At 49.1% G+C, this 24,092-nt stretch overlaps 1 protein-coding gene across 1 annotated transcript in view; it reads left to right on the top strand.

Annotated features, from left to right (window-relative positions):
* Positions 1 to 2,165: 2,165 nt before the first annotated feature.
* Positions 2,166 to 24,092, top strand: part of Nudt3 (nudix hydrolase 3) — a 43,340-nt gene continuing 21,413 nt past the window's right edge. The window contains exons 1-2 of the mRNA XM_040732478.1: positions 2,166 to 2,454; positions 23,484 to 23,594. Of these exons, the coding sequence (XP_040588412.1) occupies positions 2,356 to 2,454; positions 23,484 to 23,594 (210 nt within the window). The 5' untranslated portion in view covers positions 2,166 to 2,355. The remainder of the gene's footprint in view (positions 2,455 to 23,483; positions 23,595 to 24,092) is intronic.

Raw genomic sequence — 24,092 nt, 5'->3', positions numbered from 1 at the left:
GTTGTCCTAGAACTAACAGAGATCCTTCTGCCTCTGCTTCCCCAGTGCTAGGATCAAGGAATGTGCTATCTCATCAGGTAAACTTTTTAATGGATTGCTGGGGACTGAGTCCATTGTACATGGTAGATAAATGCCCAGTCCTCTTGACCTTTTTTTTTTTTAGATTTATTCATCTTATTTTATGGGTGGTTGGTGCCTGAAGAAGTCAGAAGACAGCATGGGATTCCTTGAAATTTGAATTACAGATGGCTGTAAATCACACATGGGTCCTCTCCAAGGGCAGAGAGTGCTCCTAAACCAAGTCACCTCCAGCCAGACCTTTCTATTTAATTTTACTGCTTCTTTGTCTCAGTGTGTGCCTGTGTGAAGGCGTCAGATCCCCTCGAGCTGGAGTCACAGACAGCTGTGAGCAGCCCTGTGTGCCAGGAATTGAACCCAGTTCCTATGGAAGAGCAGTTCTCTTAACTACTCAGCCATTTCTCCAGTCCTTTATTTTTTTTAAATCAGAATATTGGAAAAAAAAATTCAGGCGGATCTCTTGAGTTCCATGCCAGCCTGGTTTACAGAGTGAGTATCCAGGACAGCAAGGCTACACGGAGAAAGTCTGTCTCAAAAAACAAAAACAAAAAAGGTTACTATGGCTGGGCGTTGGTGGCGCACGCCTTTAATCCCAGCACTCGGGAGGCAGAGGCAGGTGGATCTCTGTGAGTTCGAGACCAGCCTGGACTACCAAGCGAGTTCCAGGACAGCCTCCAAAGCCACAGAGAAACCCTGTCTCGAAAAACCAAAAAAAAAAAAAAAAAAAAAAAGGTTACTATGTATGTAGACACAGTATATGTGAACACATGTCCAGTTGAAGACAGTTAGTTCTCTCCCTTCACTGTGTGGGTTTAGGGGAGCTAACACTTAGGTGTCTTTACTTACTGAGTCATCTCTTGGGCACGTCTAGGCTATTAATGAGTATAATAAATACACTGATTAAAATAGGTAATAAGGGCCAGCAAGATGGCCCAGTAAGGTCATTTGCAGCCAAGCCTGACCACTGAAGTTCAGTATCCTGGTCCTATGTGGTGGGAGAGGAAGAATTCACACAAGCTGTCCTCTGACCTTCACAAGCATCTCATGACACACACAAATATTTTGGGATTTACTGATATGTCTTTTTTGCGTGTTTTTGTTTTTTGAGACAGGGCTTCTCTGTGTAGCCCTGGCTGTCCTGGAGTGCTGGGATTAAAGGCATGTGTCACCAGTCAGTTTATTACGATGAACCTTGTATATCCCACAGTGTTTTCCGAAGGGTTAGTGCATGGTAACGGGGCTGGGTTTGATGTAGGAAAGCTGAACCTAACTTTCACGTCCTCCAAGAGGCTCATCCCAACTCACTGCCAGAAACGTTTCGTGATTTTCGTACATGTGCTGTACACACACACACACACACACACACACACACACACACACACATTCTCCTTTTCCTTCGGCTCTTCCTGTTCGTCTTAGGAGGTTGCATTTGTTTTCCTTTTCCTTTTGCAGGCAAGTGGTCTGCCCCTCAAGCTTCACCCCTGAACGGCCTTTGCTTTTTTTTTTTTTTTTCCACAAATAAACGACCGCAGGACGCACATATGTTCTGACGGCCACCGACCGACTGCGAAGCGCAAACGGACGCCTCGCCCACTCCCGATCCCGGGCAGCTGCTGGGGTGCCGGTCTGCGGCGAGGCACAGCACCCCGATTTCAGCAGACGGGCGCCGTCACATCCACTCCCGTCAGCCGAGCGGCGCGACCTTGGGGCAGCCTGGGAGGCTAACCCGTTGACCTTGGGAGGCGGGGGTCTCTTGCTTTCCGCCCAGCGGCGCCACGGAGCGGACCGCGGGGGAACTCGGGGTGGTGCCCGCGCGCCGCGACTGACTCGCCAGGCTTCGGCCTTTCGCAGTCTTACGCTGCCGGCGTAGCCAGCGGCTGGGCCCGCTCCCGCCGCCCCTGGGTGCAGCCGCTCTCTTGCGCCCGGTGCGCGGGGCGGGCGCGATTCCCGAACGCGGTATGCGCCGCGCACGCGCGGAGAGCCCGCGGGTCCGCGTGCCCTTACGCAGCTGACGCAGCGCGCCCAAAATGGCGGCGCGGTCGTCGTCGGGGGCGGCGGCGGCAGAGGGGGGCGGCGGCGGTGGCGACGGCGGCCGTGGCTGCGGCGCGGGGCCTGGGCCGGGGGCAATGAGGCTGGCCCGCCGCGGAGCCGCGTAGCGGACACACAGACCCTCCTCCCCGCCTCGGCCGAGCCGGGGGCGCGCGCGCGGCCGTCCGCCCCAGGCGGCCCTCTCCCGACCCCGAGGTCCCCCGCACGGCACCCACCAGGGCCCGGAGGATGATGAAGCTCAAGTCGAACCAGACCCGCACCTACGACGGCGACGGCTACAAGAAGCGGGCCGCGTGCCTGTGCTTCCGCAGCGAGAGCGAGGAGGAGGTGAGCGAGCCGCCGGGGCGGGGGGCGGGGGCGGGCGCGGGGCGCGGTCCGGAGGGCGCCCGACGGGGTCTCCCGAGGAAGAGAGGTGCGGGGAGCGGAGGGCACGCGCGGGCCCGAGGCCGGGGGTCAAGGCTCTGGGCGGCCGGGGCGCCGGCTTCGACGCCTGTCAGCAGCCCGGCCCACGTGCACGAGGCGCGGGCCGGCCTTTGTGGGAGCCGAGGGCCGCTGGCCGGGGAGCTGCGGCCGCGGGCGAGCCCCGGCAGGGACGCAAGATTCCCGGGCGCCGTGCACCAGCCGGGGTCAGCCGTTTGATTCTGACGTTGAGCTGTTGAGGCCGAAAAGAAAGCACACGGCCTACAGTTTGTGTGTGTGTGTGTCTGTGTCTGTGTCTGTGTGTCTGTGTGCCTGGACCGAAAAATTCCACAGACACTGTTAGGGTCTTTATCCTGACATGTTTCCCGTTGTGCACTATAGGACAACTTGTAGGAAATGCTAAATTTTAGAGTCTGTTTCTTTTTGCTTAAGGGACTTTAAAAAAAAATCTTCAGCTTCACAAAGCCGTTTCTGTGGTGACGAAGGGAATTCGGAAAAGGCGAATGTTTTGTAAATCCACAGAGATTAGCTGCTTTGGGAATTCATAGGACGCCCGTGGGAACACATTTCTGTCGTGTGCACGGTGGTAAAATGGCAGTTAGCCTGGAAACAATGAAGGACAGTGAAACCGAGTGTGTCCTCTCCCGGCCGTCAGCGCTGGGCTGCGGTCGCAAGGCTGCAGGAGTAGGGTGCATCGTGTTGAAATGGGGGGAAAGGAGCTTGACCCGTTAGTTTTGAAAAGCCGTGATGAAACAGACGGATGGATTGCCGGGAGTCACTGTCCGGAGATATTTAGAAGGGAGGAGGGAATTTAAATGACGGCCTGAAGGAAGTGAGGGAAAGCGTCCATTGTACTGTTGAGGGATTGCTTGTGGCGCTTACAGCAAAAAACAGTTGGGAAATGTATACTTTGTTACTTTGCCTTTATTGCAGAGGTCCTTAGAAGAGTTGCTTTGTAAGCGGGGTCATGTTGTAAGTGCTGAGCAGTTTTTAGAATACATCCTTACGTGAAAGTGTGGTTGACGATGAGTGTTGTAAGAGGCTTTGTTCTCTCCATTATCACATGGGAAGTCAGACAGAATCTGGGGCAGTTGACTGGAGGGAAAACTAATTAGCATAATGGCATGCTTTACCAGAGTAAGGTGGTTAAATCCTACCCCAGTTATAGTGGAAGGTTGTGTAATTTAGTCACATGAATGCAGCAAGACTTAAGAGCGTCCAAGAGGTTGAAAATGTGAGCATTGGATAAACCCTGGAAACTTAGGATCCTAAGCAAAGGAACAGCCGAGTTTTCAGTTTTGGTTAAAACTTCTGGTGGACTGACGACAGCCTTGATGCCCAGGCTTCTTGGTGTGTCTTGGCCACCTATGGCCTTGTGCAGGTCACACCAGGGATGGGACTTGATTTGTAGGAGCTTGAGATTTTAAACTATTACAAGAAGAATTAAAGCATTTGCTTGATGGTGGCGTTTCCTTTATTGAATGTATTTTTGCATGTTGGTTAGTTAATGAGCAGGGTGGTCGTGCTAATCTTGAATTACTGATTCAGTGGGTACTATAGTCATAGTCTGGTAAGAACAATAATGTTAACGGACACAGGCCGGTGTTAGAGATTTGTTCTGTTCAGTGACACAAACAGGCAGAGCTCACTGAGGTGCAGCCCTCTGTTAGATGGGATTTGTACATCAGCACTCCATGAGAGTACAGGTCTGTCTCTGCCCAGAGGGGTTTTTGATAGTCTCTTAGTTTGGAGGGAGTTTGGACCACAAAGTAATCTCTAGGGTACTGTTTAACTCTAAGATTATGTAATTGTGTTGGAAGGGAAGTGATTTGTTGGTTCCAGGGAAACTTTTATGTTCTCAGTAGAATTCACACTCAAGAGGGCATTCAGCCCAGTATTTATTGATTTGTTTATTTTTATTATTATTATTTTTTTTTTTATTTTTTTGGTTTTTCGAGACAGGGTTTCTCTGTGGCTTTGGAGGCTGTCCTGGAACTCGCTCGGTAGTCCAGGCTGGTCTCGAACTCACAGAGATCCGCCTGCCTCTGCCTCCCGAGTGCTGGGATTAAAGGCGTGCGCCACCAACGCCCGGCTTGTTTATTTTTATTTTTTATTTAACTTTATTTTATGTACATTGTTGTGAAGGTATCAGATCCCCTGAGCTGGAGTTACAGACAGTTGTGAGCTGCCATGTGGGTGCTGGGAATTGAACCCAGGTCCTCTGGAAGAGCAGCCAGTGCTCTTAACCGTTGAGCCATCTCTCCAGCCCCCAGTTTTTATTTTTAATTGGCACTGATGGCTTTAATCAAAAGAATTGTTTTCAGAATATCATTAGCACAAAGCTACAATAATGTAAGTGTAAACAGGACCTTGATTTTTAAATTTAATTAACCAGTGTCAAGAAGCATAGGATGTGAAGAAAGAGATTAAAACATGACCAAAAATCACTCAGCCGCAGGAAACCATAGTTATAGGTCCCGCATGAGAGCTGCAGAAACAGGTCCACTTCCCTGAGGGGGTTTGATAGCTGCCTACAATGGTGCCCGGTGACTGACTGCTGCGTTCAGCAGCGGGTTCCCAGCCCTTGGCTCCCTGCGGTTGGATGGTGTGCTCATGGAGACTCGGTGTATTTAGTCCTGTGTTTGTTTAGGTTTGTCATTCTTGTCATTGTAGAACTTAATTCAATGTGAAACTCCCATTCAAAAAGGATGGTGTGTGTGTGTGTGTGTGTGTGTGTGTGTGTGTGTGTGTGTGTGTGTGTAGAGAAACCTTTCAAATACTTGAGAAAGGCTGTCAGGAAAGAAATCCCTGCTTATGTGCACAGGTCAACTGGAAAGGGCTGAACAGCTACTGTAGGACTTTGCACATAGATACCTCCTAGCGTTTTCAGATTCGTATCCATTTAGAGCGAGACCTAAGAACAGGTCATTCTTTATGTGGGTGGCACAGAAGACACAGTGAGAGCATAGTTCAGGACTTCTTTCTGTTTGTTTTGGTTCGAGACGCATTGGAGCCCAGGCTGGCCTTAAACTCCTGATCTTCCTGTCTCTACTTCTTAAGTGCTGGGAATACATGCCCAGCTGAAACAGTTAAGATATTTCTTCTTCTCCTGCTCCTTCTCCTCCTCCTCCTCCTCCCCCTCTCCTCTCCCCAGGAGACTTGAACCCAGAGCCTCTTGGTGCTGTACAAGTGCTGTGCCACTAAAGCCACACCCACAGCCTGCAATCGTGACTCCGCGAATAAATGCACTTGTATGTTTTGAGTTAATTGGGAAGTGCAGTTCATCTTTGTCATATTCGACTCTGACTCTCTTAGAGCCATCCCAGAGAGATTCTTCTCTACTCTTCTCTTCTGGAGCCTTGGTAGGGGAGGACTTTTGTGTGCTCTGTCCCCTTAGTGGGAGGACTGAGGAGTGTTGCTCTGGCTTTCAAACAGTTGTAATCTCTTGGAATGGACAGTGGTGGACCCTGGCCTGTGAGAAAGGTCAGTGGTGCTGAGTGCACACTAGGTGACGCTCCAGTGCCCGGAAGAGTCAGGGCAGTCATTCCCTAAAGGTCTGCGTTAGCCCAGTGAGTCTTTTGTTGTTGTTTTGGTGACAGGGTTTCTCTGTGTAGCCCTGTCTGTCCTGGAACTCACTCTGTAGAGCAGCTGGCCTCGAACTCAGATATTCGCCTGCCTCTGCCTCCCAAGTGCTGAACTTAAAGGTGTGTACCACCACCACCTGGCACAGTCTGGTGAGTCAGTTTAACGTGTGTGTGTGTGTGTGTGTGTGTGTGTGTGTGTGTGTGTGTGTGTGTGCGCGCGCACGTGTGATGTAAATGTGAACATGGGGGCCTGTGGCTCTGTGTGGAGGTCAGAGGACAGGTATCAATCTCTGTTGCCGCCTCCGCCTCCTGTCGACTGTAGCAGTGCTGGCATTGCAGATGCGTGCCACCCCGTCTTACTTTGTGCGAGCTTGAGCGATGGCTGGTACCTTAAGCGCCGTATCCACCCCATCTCCCCAGCCCTGTCCTTAAGACAGGTTACCACCTAATGGCTTCCCATGGTGAGAGTTAGGTTTGCCTGGCAGGTTGCTGTTTGTGCATTCTCAGACCCTTGAGCTCACCAAGTCGATGGGGAGTGGACTGACTCTGGAGATCCTCAGTGGGTAGAGACTGGTGGCCTGAGTGTTTGTCTCTGAAATCCCTCAGACGGATGGGTAGAAGGATGTCACTGCAGACCACACCTTCTAGCAAGCTCAAGAGAGGGCAGGAAAGCGCTGGTGGCAGTCTGTGGCGAGAACCCTGACAGGGTTCAGCAGATCTCAGGCTGGTGGGGGTCTTATGCTGGGGGTCCTGGCTGTTGTCCAGCATTACATTGTCCTAAGATTACGGGGGGGGGGGGGAGCATTTCTGTTCTTCATCTCTCTAAATTGGTCATGGTAGCTTTTATCTAAGTCCCCTCCTTCCTAGGGTGAGGGTTTGGTCTGGTCTGTGATCATATGGTACCTCCTTCCTACTCTTTTTAAATTTCTTCTCAACTATGTAGTCTAGGGAGGTCTCTGACTCACTGTGTAGGTCAGGATGGTCTTGAACTCTCATTCCTCCTGCCCTGTTCAGCCTCCCAGGGACTGGAACTACAGGCACTTACCCACAGCCAGCTGTCTTCTCTGTTCCACTTTTAGAACTACTCCTTGCCCTAACCCTACGTTTGCTTTTAGATGATTCGTATTTTTCAGTCACAAGTTACACACCTACTGTGTGCAAGGATAGATTTATCCGTCTTTATCAGCTGGTACAAGCAAGAAGGATCTTTATGTAGAAATACACTTATTTTCTTTCTTTCCCTTTTTTTTTTTTAAGTTTTTTGAGACAGGGTTTCTTTGTATTGTTTTGGAGGCTGCCCTGGAACTCGTTCTGTAGACCAGGCTGGCCTCGAACTCCCAGAGATCCGTCTGCCTCTCCCTCCCCAGTGCTGGGATTAAAGGCGTGCACCACCAACGCCTGACTACCGTGAGCCTTTGCTTCACCAAACTTCTGTGGCATCTCTCCCAAGGCCTTTCTTAGGCTTCTTTCAGTTTTCTGACTTTGTTGCAGTGTGTGAGGTACAGTCTTGGAACCACTTCTCCTGAGTAGTTGGGGCCTCGTACTGATTACTTTCTGAAGTCTTATTTTTAGCTCTGAACTCTCCGGAAATGAAGACTAATGGTCAGCAGTCTACTCCATAGTCCATTTGGGAACCTGATGTCTCAAGTTTCAGATGGTGGAATAATACATTTTTTTTGGATAGGATTTTAAACAGAATTTTATTCCATTTTCAAAATCCTCAAATAGCCAGCTATAAAAATCTGCCTCTCTTATAGCAAAGTCAGACTCCATATAGTCAGTAAAAGAAGTTCCTGTCTTTTCTGTGTGTAGTCACGTTTTTCTTGCTGTACAGCGCAGGTTGGATATCTCGGGGTCACCCTGGGCTTTTCCTTTTTCATACTCGATCTGGCCGGAGTCCCAGCGGCAGCCATGTCTCTCCAGCCTTCACTGTGCTGCTCAGGCCTAGCCCGTCTTTGCTTCTTTCCTGGACTGTTGCCATGGCTTCTTAGCGGGCCGCCCTGCTTCTCCCTTCTTCCTCCACAGTGCTCCCCTCCTCCTCAGTGCTCCCCTCCTCCTCAGTGCTCCCCTCCTCCCCAGTGCTCCCCTCCTTCTCAGTGCTCCCCTCCTCCACAGTGCTCCCCTCTTCCTTAGTGCTCTCCACAGTGCTCCCCTACTCCTCAGTGCTCCCCTCCTCCTCAGTGCTCTCCACCCCGGCTGCTGGGGATGACCCTTCTAACCCGGAAGTCCCATGGTGTCCCGTGCAGAGGAAGGCCAGTGGCCCTGCTCTGGCTCTGACCCCTCCCTCTCTTCTCGTTCCTGTTTTCCAGTTATGTGGCCTCAGGGTTCTCTCTCTTCCCCCTTTGTCTGCCAGGTTCACTCCCTCATGTTTAACCCTCCGCTTAATCAACAGACCATCTTGTTTGTTTGTTGTTTTTTGAGACAGGTTTTCTCTGTGGCTTTCGAGCCTGTCCTAGAACTCGCTCTGTAGATCACTGACCGACCTCATCAGACCATCTTTATGAAGCGTATTAAGCCAGGTGGTGGTGGCGCACGCCTTGAATCCCAGCACTGGGGAGGCAGAAGCAGGTGGATCTCTGAGTTCAAGGCCAGCCTGGTCTACACAGTGAGTTCTGGGACAGCCAGGACTACACAGAGTCTGGAAAATACAAAGAGGAAGCATATTCAATAATACTGGCCTGTTGTGTGGCTCTGGTGGTGCGTTTCTCTTGACAGCACACATCACCACTAAATATAATGTGTATTTGTTGATCGCCTACTTCAGAGTGCAAGCTGCTCCTTAGGATAGGCACTTTGTCTTTTTTTATTTATGCACTTATTTTAGCAGTTGCTTCTCTGTCCTGTATACTTAGAATGAGAGGTGCTGAGTACTGTTTGTTAATTCTGTGAATGGATGAATGAGTCCTGAGTAGTCAGTTTTGCCATCGAACCACTGTAACAGGAGAATTAATAACCAACACTTGCGAAGTGCTGGTGTATTCTAGGAACACATTAATGAGTGTGTCCTGAGAAATCCTCCATCTTTCCATAATTCCAGACTAGTGAGAGGTATGTGGTGGTGTTGAGTATCAACCCAATGGAGTTCCTTATGTTATAACTTTTTTGTGGGAAAGAAGGAATTTATTTATTTATTTTATTTTTCGAGATAGGGTTTCTCTGTATTGTTTTGGAAGCTGTCCTGGAACTAGCTCTGTAGACCAGGCTAGCCTCAAACTCACAGAGATCCGCCTGCCTCTGCCTCCCGAGTGCCGGGGTTAAAGGCGGCACAGAGTTGCCCCCACGTATCTGGAACTTTTTTGTTCCAGCTCTGTCCTGGAATCTTTTGTATCAGAATCTAAATAGACAGTCACACAGACTGAAACCAGAGCGCCCTAATGTTCAATGACTTGATGCTGGTTCAGAGCCAACGATGCGTGTCAAATTCATGGGTTTGTTGTTTTCAAAACAGGGTTTCTCTCTGTAGCCTTGGTTGTCCAGGAACTCGCTCTGTAGACCAGGCCTCACTCTCTGGCCTCAAACTCAGAGATCCGCCTGCCTCTGCTTCCCAAGTACTGGGATTAAAGGCGTGTGGCACCATGCCCAGCAAAAGAAAAAAATGTAAAAATACATATTTCTTATGTGTTGGGTAGGGGCGTATGCGTGTCAGGACAACTTTGAAGAGTCGGTTCTCCTTCCGTGCTGTGGGTCCTAGGGGTTGAATCAGGTAGTCAGTCTTCTTGGCAGCAGGCCCACTATCTGCTGAGCTCTTTCTCCAGCCCAAAGAAGCAGTTAGCTTTTATGACGTGCTTCTTGTGTGACTCAGTGTGAGCTCTGGCATGGTGCTCGGCCTCAGAAATTTATGTGGTTAGTAAATGCTTTCATTGCTGCTGCTTTACCAAGATGACTCAGTTGCTGGACTCATATTTGGCCACCATTGACTTGAGGGGCCTGAGCCTGGCCCAGGACTTGAGTGTATGCTCCAGCGGTTGGCATTGGTTTCTTTCCCAAGGGTTGTGTAGTGTGTGAAGTCTGCCTTCAGCAGCAAGATGAAGCAAGTGAGGTGGTGTGTGTGTGGTCACCAGTGAGTGAGGTGGTGTGTGTGTGGTCACCAGTGAGGTAAAGCAGGAGGGTCAGGGCTTGAGAACCACCCTAGGCAATTCATATTTGACCCTGTCTCAGAAAGCAGAAACCAACAAAAACTCAAGAAGATGAAACGTTTAGTTGGGAAAGTAATCAGGAAGAGTTCAGTTATAACGGCTTTATTTCTCAGCTGGGCATGGTGGCACACATCTTTAATCCCAGCAGAGGCAGGCGGATCTGAGTTGAGGCGCGCCTACAGATTCAGCAGCTATTCATAAGATGCTGTCTTGAGATCATTCTGTCAGGCACTGTAGGGTTTTGTTTTTTCTCAAAAAAGGAAATTTTTAAAAAGATTTATTTATTATGTGTACAGTGTTCCATCTGCACACATGTCTGCAGGCCAGAAGAGGGCGCCAGATCTCATTACAGATGGTTGTGAGCCACCATGTGGTTGCTGGGAATTGAACTCAGGACCTCTGGAAGAACAGCCAGTGCTCTTAACCTCTGAGCCATCTCTCCAGCCCCAAAAGGAATTATTTTTTTTGTGATGGAAAATTATAAAATGGTATTTAGAAAGAATATTTAAGTAGAGGAGTTTTAGACATGTAGAATTTTGACTGTAAGCTTCTGTGTGTTTGCAAGTAAAGGTTAGTTCAAAACAGATGTGATGGGCAGTGGTATTTATAGGGATTTGGAGGAATCTGTGAAGAAGAGTTGGGGTGCCAGGGCCATTCTGGGAACATGAGGTGCCAGTGTGGACAGCTTGGTTGGGTTGTCTTAGTCTAGAGAAACTTGCCCGGGCTGGCGAGTAGAGTGTCGCAGTGGGTAAAGTCACTGCGGCCTGTTGCCGAGCCTGACAGCCAAGTTAGATCCCTAGGACAGAACTAACTCAGTAACTGTCCTCTGACCTCCACACACAGGCTGTTTTTTCATATGTGCACACTGTGTGCATGCTTGGGCCAGCACACAGGAAATAAACAAACAGATAAAATTATTCTGTAATAAAAGAAGAGCCTTCTAGGCAGGAACTCTTAGGCTAGCCAGGCAATGGAAATGCACAGGTCTGAATGCCTAGTTCCTAGAGCCTGTTTGTCTCAAAGTGTTGATTAATTGATTGTGGACAGAAGTTTTTGTCCTGTCTGATCCCAAATAAACACACAGAGGCTTATATTTAATTATAAACTGTTTGGCAATGGCAAAGGTTTCTTACTGGCTAGCTTTCTCTTAATTATTAACCCATTTTTATTAATCTGTATATCTCCACATGGTTTTGGTTTATTGGAGATTGCCCAGACATCCTACCTTCCTGGTGGTTACTTGGTGTCTCTCTCTGGTAACTGCTTCCCTGCCTTTTCTCTTCCTGGCATTCTCCTAGTTTGGTAGCCCCACCTATACTTTCTGGCCAGTCAGCATTTATTCATCTGTCAATAAGAGAAACATAAATCCACAGCATGCAGGACACTCCCATCAATTGCTGAAGAAAACACTTGTCATCTGCTTGCCCAGTAGCTCCATCTGTGCTGAGGAAAAAGAAAGAGGGTCTAGGCCAGAGGGTGGGTGGACCCTTCCTCCTCTGGAATAGTCTTTCTCCAAAAAAGAAAGGAAGGGCACTCTGAGAAAAGGGTTGGCCGGCCAGAGAGGCTAGACATGATAAACATTCCCCTTCCCACAGCCACAGCCCCCTCCCCAGATGGTTTGTCTGTGTATCCCTGGCTGTCCTGGAACTCAGGGCCTCTGCCTCCCAGTGCTGGAGTTAGGAGTGTGTGGCACCACGGCCTGACTAAAAACGTCATTTTAAAAATTATGTATATAACTTGTCTTGCATACAGCAGCTGTTTTAAGTGATCCCTATGGGTACTGGAGAGATGGCTCATGGTTTCAGAGCATGCTCTGTTTTTGCAGAAGACTGGATTTGGTTCCCAGTGCACAAGTATGACAGCTCACAGCTGCCTGTAACTCCAGCTCCAGGGAATCTGACAATGTTTTTCTGATCTGGGGGCCTTCACGTATGCATACAGATGCCTTGAGAAAAGCTTGGGTGGTAGCTATGGTAGCAGTGTGTATTAATGATTGACTTTGGGACCATAAAATCAAAGAATGTTGTGTGGGAATTTTAGAAGTGGCTGTGGGGAGAGTGACATCCCTGATGTCAGCCCTTTCTTCAGTGCGCCCTTCCCTTCTAGAGAGAGTCTATTTGGGAAGGAAGACAGCCCACCCTTTGCCTGGTCACTGAGTGGGCTGGCCAGTAGCTTCCTCCCTTCATTTGTGTGCACCCGGAGGTGCCCGCTCTGTGCTGGGAGCCGGGGTGCAGGACGCTGAGCAGAAGATACCCATGCAGAGGCCCGGATTGAGGCTGGCCAGGGTCGCTTGTCCTTCATACTTGGTCAGCGTCTCTTTTTAGAACTGTCCCAAAGACTGAGGGTGTGCAGACCCTAGGCCATGAACATTGACATTCAGGGTGATTAATTATGGAGAAAAGATGGAACTTGGGACTTTATCATGCCAGGTTGAAGTAGTGATGTTACCTGTGACCGTGGTTGATGTGGGAACGGCTGGAAGTGAAGTAGAGTTGTGTTCGGGGCTTTGGAAGGGAACGGGGAGCCAACTGCACAGGAGGAGAAAGGGAAGAGGAGAGACACAAGGAGATTGGTTTGGTTGACTCACACGGGGGCTACGCGGGGAAACGGGTTGTCCACACTGCTGTCCATACACTGGGGAAGCAGAGGACCAGGCAGCTCCCGTCCTCAGACCGCAGCTGGCATCGAGCCCTCTTGGGAAAGCTGAAGAAGCTGGAGTCGGATGCCAGGGAGGCTGAGTGCTCAGGAGAGAAAGCAGATGCTCTGCTGCTGCTTCCCTGGGGCCTCTCTGTGTCTCCTGGGCTATTCTGAGGCTTTCTGAGATGATGGTGTTAAGCCAGGTGTGGTGGCACGCACCTTTGATTTCAGCTTGATTGTAGGCGCTAGAGAGGGAGGGAAACTCCAGAGATGGAGATGTCTCCAGGTTGGAAACTTACTTTAGAACATGGTATGATCTAGATGTTGACTAAGAATTTCTGTGTGTGTGTGTGTGTGTGTGTGTGTGTGTGTGTGTGTGTGTGTGTGTTTTGAGACAGGGTTTCTCTGTGGCTTTGAGGCTGTCCTAGAACTCTCTTCTGGAGACCAGGCTGGCCTTGAACTCACAGAGATCCTCTGCCTCCGGATGCTGGGATTGAGGGTTTATGGCACCACACCAAGGGAGTTGGTTTTGTCTATGAAATGGAGCTAGGAGCTAAATTGTTAATTCCGGAAGCCCTGAGAGATTTGAATGCAGAGAGAGAAGTGCCTTTCAGGGACATGGTGTGAGATCAGGGAAGGTTACGTTGGCCCTTGTTGCTGTGACGCAGACACTGGTCAGAGTGCTTTAGGGACAAGCACTAGAGGAGGAGTTAGGAATGGCAGGGAAGGGGTGGGGCTGTACAAGGGCAAAGGGAAGAGAGCATGTCTGGATCTTCAGGTTCAACTCTGCCACATAAGACAGTGTGTCTAAGGCTGTCAGCCTGGAAGTAACCTGAGCCATGACCCATCCGTCCACCTCAGTGACACACGGGACCTGAAACCATGAAGGCGGCTCAGCTCTGTCAGTGGTGCTGCTTCTGGTGAAGTAATGCGCATGATGCAGGGCGTGTCTTTTAGTTAGGCGGATCGCCAAAGGAGCCAAGTCACTGGAATGGAAAAGGTTTGAACAACAGTGTATTTCTAAGATGGACTCAGATACACAAACTGGTGGCGTGTACAGGGCCTCTGCTGCTGCTGTCGCCATAGCTGCAACTGATCACGGACCTTGGCACCAGTGCATGTATGTTGTGGGCAGGAACTTAGTTTGTTGGAAGCATGGCTATTTTGGGCAAGTCTCAAAACAGGCTTGAAGTCCACTATTTTTCCATTGTAAGGATGTTTCACATTTGTTATACAAATGTTTTTTTTGGTTTTGTTGTTTTGTTTTGTTTGAGATGGGTTTCTCTGTGGCTTTGGAGGCTGTTCTGGAACTCGCTCTTGTAGACCAGGCTGGTCTCCCGAACTCACAGAGATCCGCCTGCCTCTGCCTCCCGAGTGCCGGGATTAAAGGCGTGCGCCACCACCGCCCGGCCAAATTATTTTTATTAACATTTTTATTTTATGTGTCTGGCTATTTTGTTCATGTGTATATCTGTGTACCATGCGTATGCTTGGTGCCCTTGAAGACCAGAAGAGGGTGTCAGGTCTGCTGGACCCATAGTTACACAGTTGTGAGCCACAATGTGGGTGCTACGGACCAAACCCTGGTCCTTTGCAAGAGCAGCAAGTGCTCTTAACTGCCGAGTTGTCTCTCTGGCCCCCTCTTTTTATTTTTGAGACAATGACTTATATGATGTATCAGTGTCAATAAAATGTTTTTACAAATCTGATTTACCTGTTCTCTGGAGAAGGCTTAACTAGTAAAGTCACTTGTCACCAAGTCTGCCAATCTGAGTTCATTCTGAGTGACCCCCATGGTGGAAGGAGAGGACCGACTCACTATTCCATCTGACTTCTCCTTGTGCGCAGATCTGTTCCCACATAAGTAGACAATGTAATGGAAGCTGGTTGGGTGTGGGCACTAGACTCTTTAGAGCTAAAGTCACAAATGAAACAACACATACACCCAAACAGGAATGAAGTTAGGGTCGCCTTACTTTTTCCTGGGTGTCTGTCTGTCTGTCTGTCTATGTAGGAATAATGTTAGTTTTTTCAAGACAGGGCTTCTCTACGTAGTTCTGGCTGTCCTGGAACTCACTCTGTAGACCAGGCTGGCCTCAAACTCACAGAGATCCGCCTGCCTCTGCCTCCTGAATGTTGGGATTAAAGGCGTGCGCCACCACTGCCCAGCAGGTTTATTTTTGTGGTACTGGAGTACATAAGGGTCTCTCGTTTGCTAGGCAGTTTAAAACTAAGTCATTCTGGATGGTACTTACGCTTAATCTTTTATTTATTTGGTAAAGCATATCAGTGCAAACTATTTTTAAATTGTGGCAAAAGGTACACAGCCCACAATCTTTCATTTCAGTTCTGTAGCATTCAGTGTTACACTCACATAGTTCTGTGGTCCTTGTTCCTGCCCATCTGCAGACCTTCCCATCTCCATGCCGGAACCTAGTTCCCTCTCCCAGTACATCACCATTCCTTCATTTCGGAGCCCTGGGCGGCCTTCTTTCTCTTTGTCTTTGACTGCTAGAAGTTGCTCTGAGAAGTAGAGTCAGGCAACTTTAGTTTTTCAGCTTGCTTACTGCTTCCAGGCCTATCCATGTTACAGGGTCAGGGTTTCTCTTTGTTTTCAAGCTTACATTCTGGTACCTTACATTTGCCAGTTTAAAAGTCTGGAAGTCACTTGTCCCTGTGCCCTGTCAATCCTTTATTGATTGATTTGATGTGAGTAGTGATCCACCCCCACCCCCCCAAGACAGGGTTTCTCTGTATAACTTTGTAGACCAGGCTGGCCTTGGACTCACAGAAATCTCTCTGCGTCCCACGTGCTGGGATTAAAGGCATGTACTACCACTGCCCAGTGTGATTGTGTTTTATATGCACTTTAAGCCATACAGAGTAACCAAGACTCAGGCCCATCTGAAAAGGCTAGTGATGTGATGGGGAGAGGCTGGAGAGATGGCTCAGTGGTTAAGAGCTTACGGTACTCTTGTAGAGGACCCAGCATGTAAATGCAGCTCTTAATTGGTCTAGATAGCCGGGCGTTGGTGGTGCACACCTTTAATCTCAACACTCCGGAGGCAGAGGCAGGCGGATCTCTGTGAGTTCAAGACCAGCCTGGTCTACAAGAGCTAATCCCAGGACAGCCTCCAAAGCCACAGAGAATCCCTGACTTGAAACCTCCCCCCCAAAAAAAAATTGGTCTAGATAATAAAAACCAAGAGTCAGATATGAGAGATCAGAGAGAAGAAGGAGCAAGCCACAGCCACACCTCATCTCCTTAGCGTCTCGGCAGACAAGAGAGCGACTTCCTGTTTCTCCCCGCTTATATCCTGTTTCTGCCCAGCTACCTCACTTCCTGTCTGTCTGTACAGCCCTCGAGACCTCTATGGTTAGCTAGTGGCATGCTCCATTATCTGAACTTCAAACAGGCTTTATTTGTGTAAGCAAGATGTCACCACATATCCCCCTTTTTGTCTAAAATTTAAAAAGGTTGTAACTAATATAAAAACTATATACAATAAGTATATATACTGCATATAGGCAATAAGTATATCAACAATGTCTAATCCATTAGCATTTGACAAATTCAGAGAAAATACTCCATTATCTATTCTAATAAGGTCCTGCAAGCCTTTAGTCCCAAATAAACACAAAAGCTTATATTAATTACAAATTGTTTGGCTGAAGGCTGAGGCTTTTTTTTTTTTTTTCCGAGACAGGGTTTCTCTGTTTTGAAGGCTGTCCTGGAACTCACTCTGTAGGCCAGGCTAGCCTCAAACTCACAAGAGATCCGCCTGCCTCTGCCTCCCAAGTGCTGTGATTAAAGGCGTGCGCCACCACCATCAGCTAAGGCTTCTTTTCTTACTGGCTAGCTGTCTCTTATTTATAACCCATTTCTATCAAACTATGTATTGCCACAAGTCTGTGGCTTACCCATAATGCTTTGGTGTCTCTCCTCACAACTCTCTCCCTCTGTTTTCCTCTTTCCAGTATCCCTAGTCTGGGAAGCCTGTAAGCCCTGCCTATACTTCCTGACTGGCTACTAGCCAATCAGCATTTATTCACCAACCAATAAGAGAAAGTTATATCCACAGCATACAGAAGGACACTCCCATCACCAGCACCTACACATGGTGGTTGAAAATCACCCATAGGTAGAGTTCCAGGGATCTGGTACCCTCTGACTTCCTTAGCCCCTCCCCCCCACCAGTGCACATACAAAGGCAAAGATGATTAAGCAGCTAAGAGCTCGCTGCTATTCCAGAGAGTCAGAGTTCATTGCCCAGCACCCATGGCTGGGGAGAGGATGTGCTTATCACCACCCTTAATTTCATAGTGGGGAGGTCAGGGGCTGTGTGTGGTGACAGGGGTATTTGGCCCTCACCCCCCAGGAGCAGAGAATGCAGGACTCAGGGACAGGTGACAGCTTCAAAGGCCTGCCCTTTATGACTTACTGCTGAAGGCTAGGCCTCAGTTGGAACCTAAACCTCACAGCCTGCAATAGTAACACAAAGCTGGAGACCAAATGCTGAAAGCCTGAGCCTCTGGAGCTCAGATTCCAACTGTGTTTGCCCACGCCCCAAATGCTTGCCATAGTCATCTGCTAATGCAAGATGGACTTGGCTCCTCCTGCAGTCTCCAGAGTTTAGCAGTTCCAAACGTGGCTCAGCTGGAAACTGTAGCTCAGCAGGAGAGCTGTTGCCTGCTGGGAACAAGGCCCCAGACTGATCTGAGATCCCTGAGGGCTGAGAACAAAACAAGAGCACTCAAGTCCAGGTTGTCTTCTGAGGCTCCAGGCAGGATCAAAAAGAAAGTTACAAACTTGCAGTGTATAAGGACACAGAGTAAACATGCCCAGGGCAGACCAGCAGTGGGAATGGTTAGGAAATAGTCACCCAGATCCTGTAGTTCTGTCTGGCATCTGAGGCCGGGTCGTGGTGGTCATGGTGATAGTGGTGGTGGTGGCCATGGTGATGGTGGTGGTGATGGTGGTGGTGGTGGTCATGGTGATGGTGGTGGTCATGGTGATGGTGGTGGTGGTGGTGATGGTGGTCATGGTGATGGTCATGGTGGTGGTCATGGTCATGGTCATGGTGGTCATGGTGATGGTGGTTATGGTGGTGGTCATGGTCGTGGTGGTCATGGTCGTGGTGGTGGTGGCCATGGTGATGGTGGTGGTGATGGTGGTGGTGGTGGTCATGGTGATGGTGGTGGTCATGGTGATGGTGGTGGTGGTGGTGATGGTGGTCATGGTGATGGTCATGGTGGTGGTCATGGTCATGGTCATGGTGGTCATGGTGATGGTGGTTATGGTGGTGGTCATGGTCGTGGTGGTCATGGTCGTGGTGGTGGTGGCCATGGTGATGGTGGTGGCCATGGTGATGGTGGTGGTGATGGTGGTGGTGGTGGTCATGGTGATGGTGGTGGTGGTGGTGATGGTCATGGTGGTGGTCATGGTCATGGTCATGGTGGTCATGGTGATGGTGGTTATGGTGGTGGTCATGGTCGTGGTGGTGGTGGTCATGGTGATGGTGGTCGTGGTGGTCATGGTGCTCATGGTGGTGGTGGTCATGGTGGTCGTGGTGGTGGTGGTCGTGGTGGTCATGGTGCTCATGGTGGTGGTGGTCGTGGTCCCACCTCCTTGGCTTTGCCATTCGCAGCGCTGCAGCCTGACCCGCTTCCCTTGGTGCCTGCAGCTGCCCCTCAGCATCGCCAGCACCCTAAGATCTCCTTTTGACTTAAGTGATAGCGACCACAGTGTCGCTCGCTCACCGTCTCCGTGGGAATCCATGAAGGAAATCTAGCCCTGCAGTGCGTTGCCTAGCCTTGCTTGCTTTTCTTTTGGACCGTAGTGTAAGCCTTCATCACCCCACTCTTCAGTTCTGCAAACATGCAAGGTGGCACCGCATGGATAGTGCCACATTCTGTCAGCAGAAGATGCAGTTGGGCCCTTGTGAACTGTGACTGTAGTGTCCTGAGAGCCCACATAACAGCATTTTCTAGGCAACCCCTTCCTATCAGAGTACCCCTTTGGCTCTCTCTGATTGATTGATTGACACAGGTTTGTTGTATATTAACCTGAGTGAGAATCTTCTTGCTTCAGCCTCCTGAGTTCTAGAATTACAGGGATGTATTACCATGCCCCCCTTTTTTGTTATTTGTTTATTTTTTGTTTCTTGTTTTTGTTTTTTGAAACAGGGTTTCTCTGTGTAACAGTTGTGCTGTCCTGGAAACTCACTCTTTAGATCAGGCTGTCCTTGAACTCATAGAGATTCACCAAGTGCTGGGATTATAGCTGACTTACCATGGCCTTTTCTATCTTTTTTTCTTTCTCTGTTTTCAAGATAGTGTTTCTCTGTATAGTTCTGGCTGTCCTGGAACTCGCTCTGTAGACCAGATTGGCCTGGAACTCACAGAGATCCTCCTGCTTCAGCCTCCCGAGCACTGGGATTAAAGGCATGCACCACCATTCCCTGTTGAGCCTGTGCTATCTTACAGTGACCAAAATCAGACAAACAAGCCTTCAAACCTAAAGAGTTATGTTAGAAAGATGCAGGTTTTGAGGTTGGAGAGATGTCTCTGTTGGTAAAGTATTTTCCATGCAAACATAAGAAAAACCCTTGGGCCGGGCGTTGGTGGCGCACGCCTTTAATCCCAGCACTCGGGAGGCAGAGGCAGGTGGATCTCTGTGAGTTCGAGGCCAGCCTGGTCTACAGAGTGAGTTCCAGGACAGGTTCCAAAATAATACAGAGAAACCCTGTCTTGAAAACAAGCAAACAAAAAAGCCAAGTACACATTTGTCGTTAGTGCTGGGGAGCCAGAGACAGGAGTGTATGCCAGGAGCTGGCCGGCTGGTGAGCAAGCCCAGATCCTCTAGGAACCCTCATTCCAAATAAAGGAAGACACACACAGTTCCAGGCTCGTGACAAATGACTGGTAGAGTTCTTCTTGGCCTGCTAGGAAGTCCTAGTGCTTGTTCCAAACTCCCAAGCTGTGGAGTCAGCCTTGTGTCATTTTACCGGTACATACTCTGGGCTCATGTATTGTTTCTGTATTTGCTCCTCTGTAGACTAAAAAACAACTTAGAATTTTAGAGTAGATACTTTTAAGGTAAAATAGTATCAGGGTTCCAGGAATTGAAACTCCTAATATGTGACCTTGTGATCATTTATTGACTTGCTTTCAACAATTTATTTCACTTCATTTCCAGCTTCAAGCATCTCATAAGCATGGTGGAGTCATCATATGGAGGTGTTCTTTATTTTTTTTAGGACGTTTTAAGATTTATTTATTTATTATGTATAAAGCATTCAGCCTTGGAAGGCCAGAAGAGGGCACCAGATCTCATTATAGATGGTTGTGAGACAACATACGGTTGCTGGGAATTTAACTCAGGTCCTCTGGAAGAGCAATCAGTGCTCTTAATCTCTGAGCCATCTCTCCAGCCCTGGAGGTTTTCTTTAAAACTCTGTAGCTCTGGAGATGGCTCAGCAGCTAAGGCCATTGTTTGCTCTTCCAGAGGACCCTGTTTCAATTCCTAGCACCTATTTGGTGGCTCATAACTGTAACTCTAGTTCTTCTGGCTTCCATGGGCCCCAGGCATACACATGCTACACAGATGTAAATGGAGTTCTTAATTGGTCTAAATAGTAAAAATCCAGAGTCAGATATAGAGGAAAATGCTGAGAGATCAGAGAGAAGGAGGAGCAAGCCATAGCCACCTTTACCTCATTAGCTTCCCAGTGAAAAAGAGCAAGTTCCTGTTTCTTCCCGCTTATGTCCTCCCTCTGCCCAGCCATCTCACTTCCTGTTTGTCCGCACAGACCTCCTGACCTTTATGGTTAGCTAGTGGCAAGCTCCATCCTCTGATTTTCAGACAGGGTTATTTGTACAAGCGAGATATCACCACACACAGATAAACATACAAGTCAAACACTCATACACATAAAATAAAGTCTTTAAATTTAAAAATTCTATTAAAAAACCCCATTTGAGTTCAAACAGTACAAATAATTGTTGACTTTTATGTTGGTCATATCTTAAGAGGAGACTTGTACACAATAGCAAAGCACTTGGTTTTGAGACAGTTTACAGACATAGGGACGAGAGAGGCGTGTCGCCTTGTGTCACCCGGGCATCCGCGTAGCTCTCTGATGAGAACGCAGGCCTGGGCTGGAGCCATGCCTCCTTGCTGCCAAGCCTGACTTGAGTTGATCCCTGGAACCCACATGGTGGAAGGAGAGATCAGCTCCTGCAGTTGTCCTCTGACGTACTGTGCAAGGCACACACATAGATACGCAGTAGCAGAGATAAGCAGCTGCGGAATTTGCTGAGCGCATGGTAGTGCGCTGCTGGGACTGGAATGAGGGCAGTTAATTGCCGACGCCAGCCTCTGCAGATTAGCCAGCGTTCAGGCTATGCAGCTTGTTAGGAGGTTGCCACTGTGGAAACCCTGATTTCTTTAAGGAAGACATTTCTAGAGCACCCACAGCCTTCCCCTGTCCCCAGCCTCCCTCACACAACACCCTTGGCAGTGGAAGTGGAGACCTGCCCTCAGGTCTAAGAACAGCCAGTGCTCCTGAGCTCTGAGCCGCCTCCCCAGCCCTGGCCCTTACTTGTTGATAGGGTCCTTTGATACACAGAGAGAGCTGCTGAATTATGGAGTCCAGCTCATCTTACTTTGTGCTTTTGAGGTCCTTCTTTTTGTTTTTTGTTTTGTTTTGTATTTTGTTTTTGTTTTTCTAGACAGGGTTTCTCTGTGGCTTTGGAGGCTGTCCTGGAACTCGCTCTGTAGACCAGGCTGGTCTCGAACTCACAGAGATCCACCTGCCTCTGCCTCCTGAGCGCTGGGATTAAAAGTGTGCTCCACCAACGCCCGGCTTTGAGGTCCTTCTTAAGAATTTGATATATCTTGTTAAATCTGAAATTACAGTGCATTGTGGTTTTAGCAATTATTTTTAAGTTACTAGTCCATTTTGAGTTAGTGTTTGTATCTTATCTAAGGAGTCCAATGAGAACATGGCCTGTCCATGTTACATTTTGTTTTTGTTTTGTTTTTCGAGACAAGGTTTCTCTGTATTGTTTTGGGGGCTGTCCTGGCACTTGCTCTGTAGACCAGGCTGGCCTCGAACTCACAGAGGTTCCAACTGCCTCTGCCTCCTGCATGCTGGGATTAACCACGTCAGCCACCCAGAACGTCTAAAAAAGAACTCCAGGGGCTGGAGAAGTTAAGAGCGCTTGCTGCTCTTCCAAAGGACTGTAGCACGAGTTCCAATAGATCTTAATAATAAAACCCAGAGTCAGATATCGGGGTAAATACTGAAAGGTCTGAGAAGTAAAAGAACCAGCCACAAAAGAGACAGACCTCTTACCTCTACTGAATCTTCAAACCAAAGGGGTGATCCTGTCCCTATGAATCCTCAGACTGAATCTTCAGACTGTTTGGGACTGCCACCTCAGAACTGCCATGAGCCCCATCTCCTCCCACCTTCTATTTCTCTCTCCGCCCAGCCATATCCCTTCCGGTTTCCACCTCCTTGGTGCTGGAATTAAAGGCATGTCTCTCCAGGTGCTGGGGCCACCTTTTGTGAGCTCTGTTTCTCTTCTAGACTGTATCAGTTTTGTGTAGCCCAGGGTGGCCTTGAACTAACTAGAGTCTGCCTCTGTCTCCCAAGTACTGGGATTAAAGGTGTGTGCTACCACTGCCTGCCCTCTGTGGCTAACTAGTGAGGCTAGCTCTGCACTCTGATCTTCAGGCAAGCTTTATTTGTTAGATCATAAACAAAATGTCGTTGCAGAACCCAGGTCCTATTCCCAGCATGACATGGCAGCTCGCTCACAGCTGTTTGTAATTACAGTTATGGGCATCCAACGTCCTCTTCTGGCCTCCATGCACATGGTGCATAGACAGTACTCTGTATACAGAAAATAATCACGTTTAAAAAAGAAATAACTGCAGGGCGTTGGTGGTGCACCCCTTTAGCCCCAGCACTAGGGAGGCAGAGGCAGGCGGATCTCTGTGAGTTCGAGACCAGCCTGGTCTACCGAGCAAGTGCCAGGACAGCCAGAGGTACACAGAGAAACCCTGTCTCAAAAAAAAACAAAAAACAAACAAACAAAAGCAAAAAAGAAAATAACCAAAAAGAACTGCACTGGTCAGCTACCATGGGGTTGCGTAAGTAGTGCAAGGAAGGACCGCAGCTCTGGAGCCAAAGCGAACCCAGCTCTCGGTGTGTGCTGAGCGCTCAGGACAGAGCTGTGTGGTGAGGCCTGTGGTGGTGTCCACAGACGACGATGTCATTGTCCTCTCTTTCCGCTCTCCCAGGCTTGTCAGTCCATCTGTTTCATTTGTCCCTTTGTTAGCTCTGAAGAAAGGACAGGAATGAGGGAAGGGAGACAGACCACTGAGTGTGAGGGAGGTAAAGGCCACGGCCTGAGGTGCTGCCCAGCAGGCGCCCACAGAGACACCACTGCAGAAAGTTATTTGGGGTGTGAACAAGAGCTAGTTCTTAGTTACTGTGGCACTTGTTCTGTGACAGATTTGTGAGTGCTTTCTTGAATGTTTAACCCTCCCTGTGACCTCTGACTTCAGGTGCTGCTCGTGAGCAGTAGCCGCTATCCAGACCGATGGATTGTTCCTGGAGGAGGCATGGAGCCTGAGGAGGAGCCGAGTGTGGCAGCGGAACGGGAAGTCTGTGAGGAGGTACGTGCTGAGTGCCTGTGCTGTAGACACTGCCTACCTACGTCTCCACCCACCCACAGATCACGCGGGGGATCACAGGGGGGAGAGAGGGAGGGAGGGAGAAAGGGAAGGAGAGAGGGAGGGAGGGAGGGAGGAAGGGAGAGAGAGAGAGAGGGAGGGAGAGAGAGAGAGAGAGAGAGAGAGAGAGAGAGAGAGAGAGAGAGAGAGAGAGAGAGAGAGAGAGCACACACCACACCCTCACTGCTGCAGCGTTGGTCAGCCTTTTCACAGGAAGAAGGCTGTCAGTGACTAGATCTAGTGACATCTGCCGGGACTTTGTGACCTCGCGTGGCTCAGTTCCAGCATTGCCTCTGGTACTTGCCATAGATTGTGTCAGTGTTAACAGGAGCCAGCTGATTGGTGTGGCTCATGCTGTTTCCTACAGGGGACCATGACTAGTGCTGGTGATGGGACAGCTTGAGAGATGACAGGGTTTTAGTCATATTGTGTGCAACATAC

This window comes from Mesocricetus auratus, unplaced genomic scaffold, assembly GCF_017639785.1.
Source record: "Mesocricetus auratus isolate SY011 unplaced genomic scaffold, BCM_Maur_2.0 Super-Scaffold_100027, whole genome shotgun sequence".
In the NCBI taxonomy this organism is placed as follows: domain Eukaryota; kingdom Metazoa; phylum Chordata; class Mammalia; order Rodentia; family Cricetidae; genus Mesocricetus; species Mesocricetus auratus.
This window is presented reverse-complemented; position numbering and strand designations above follow the sequence as displayed.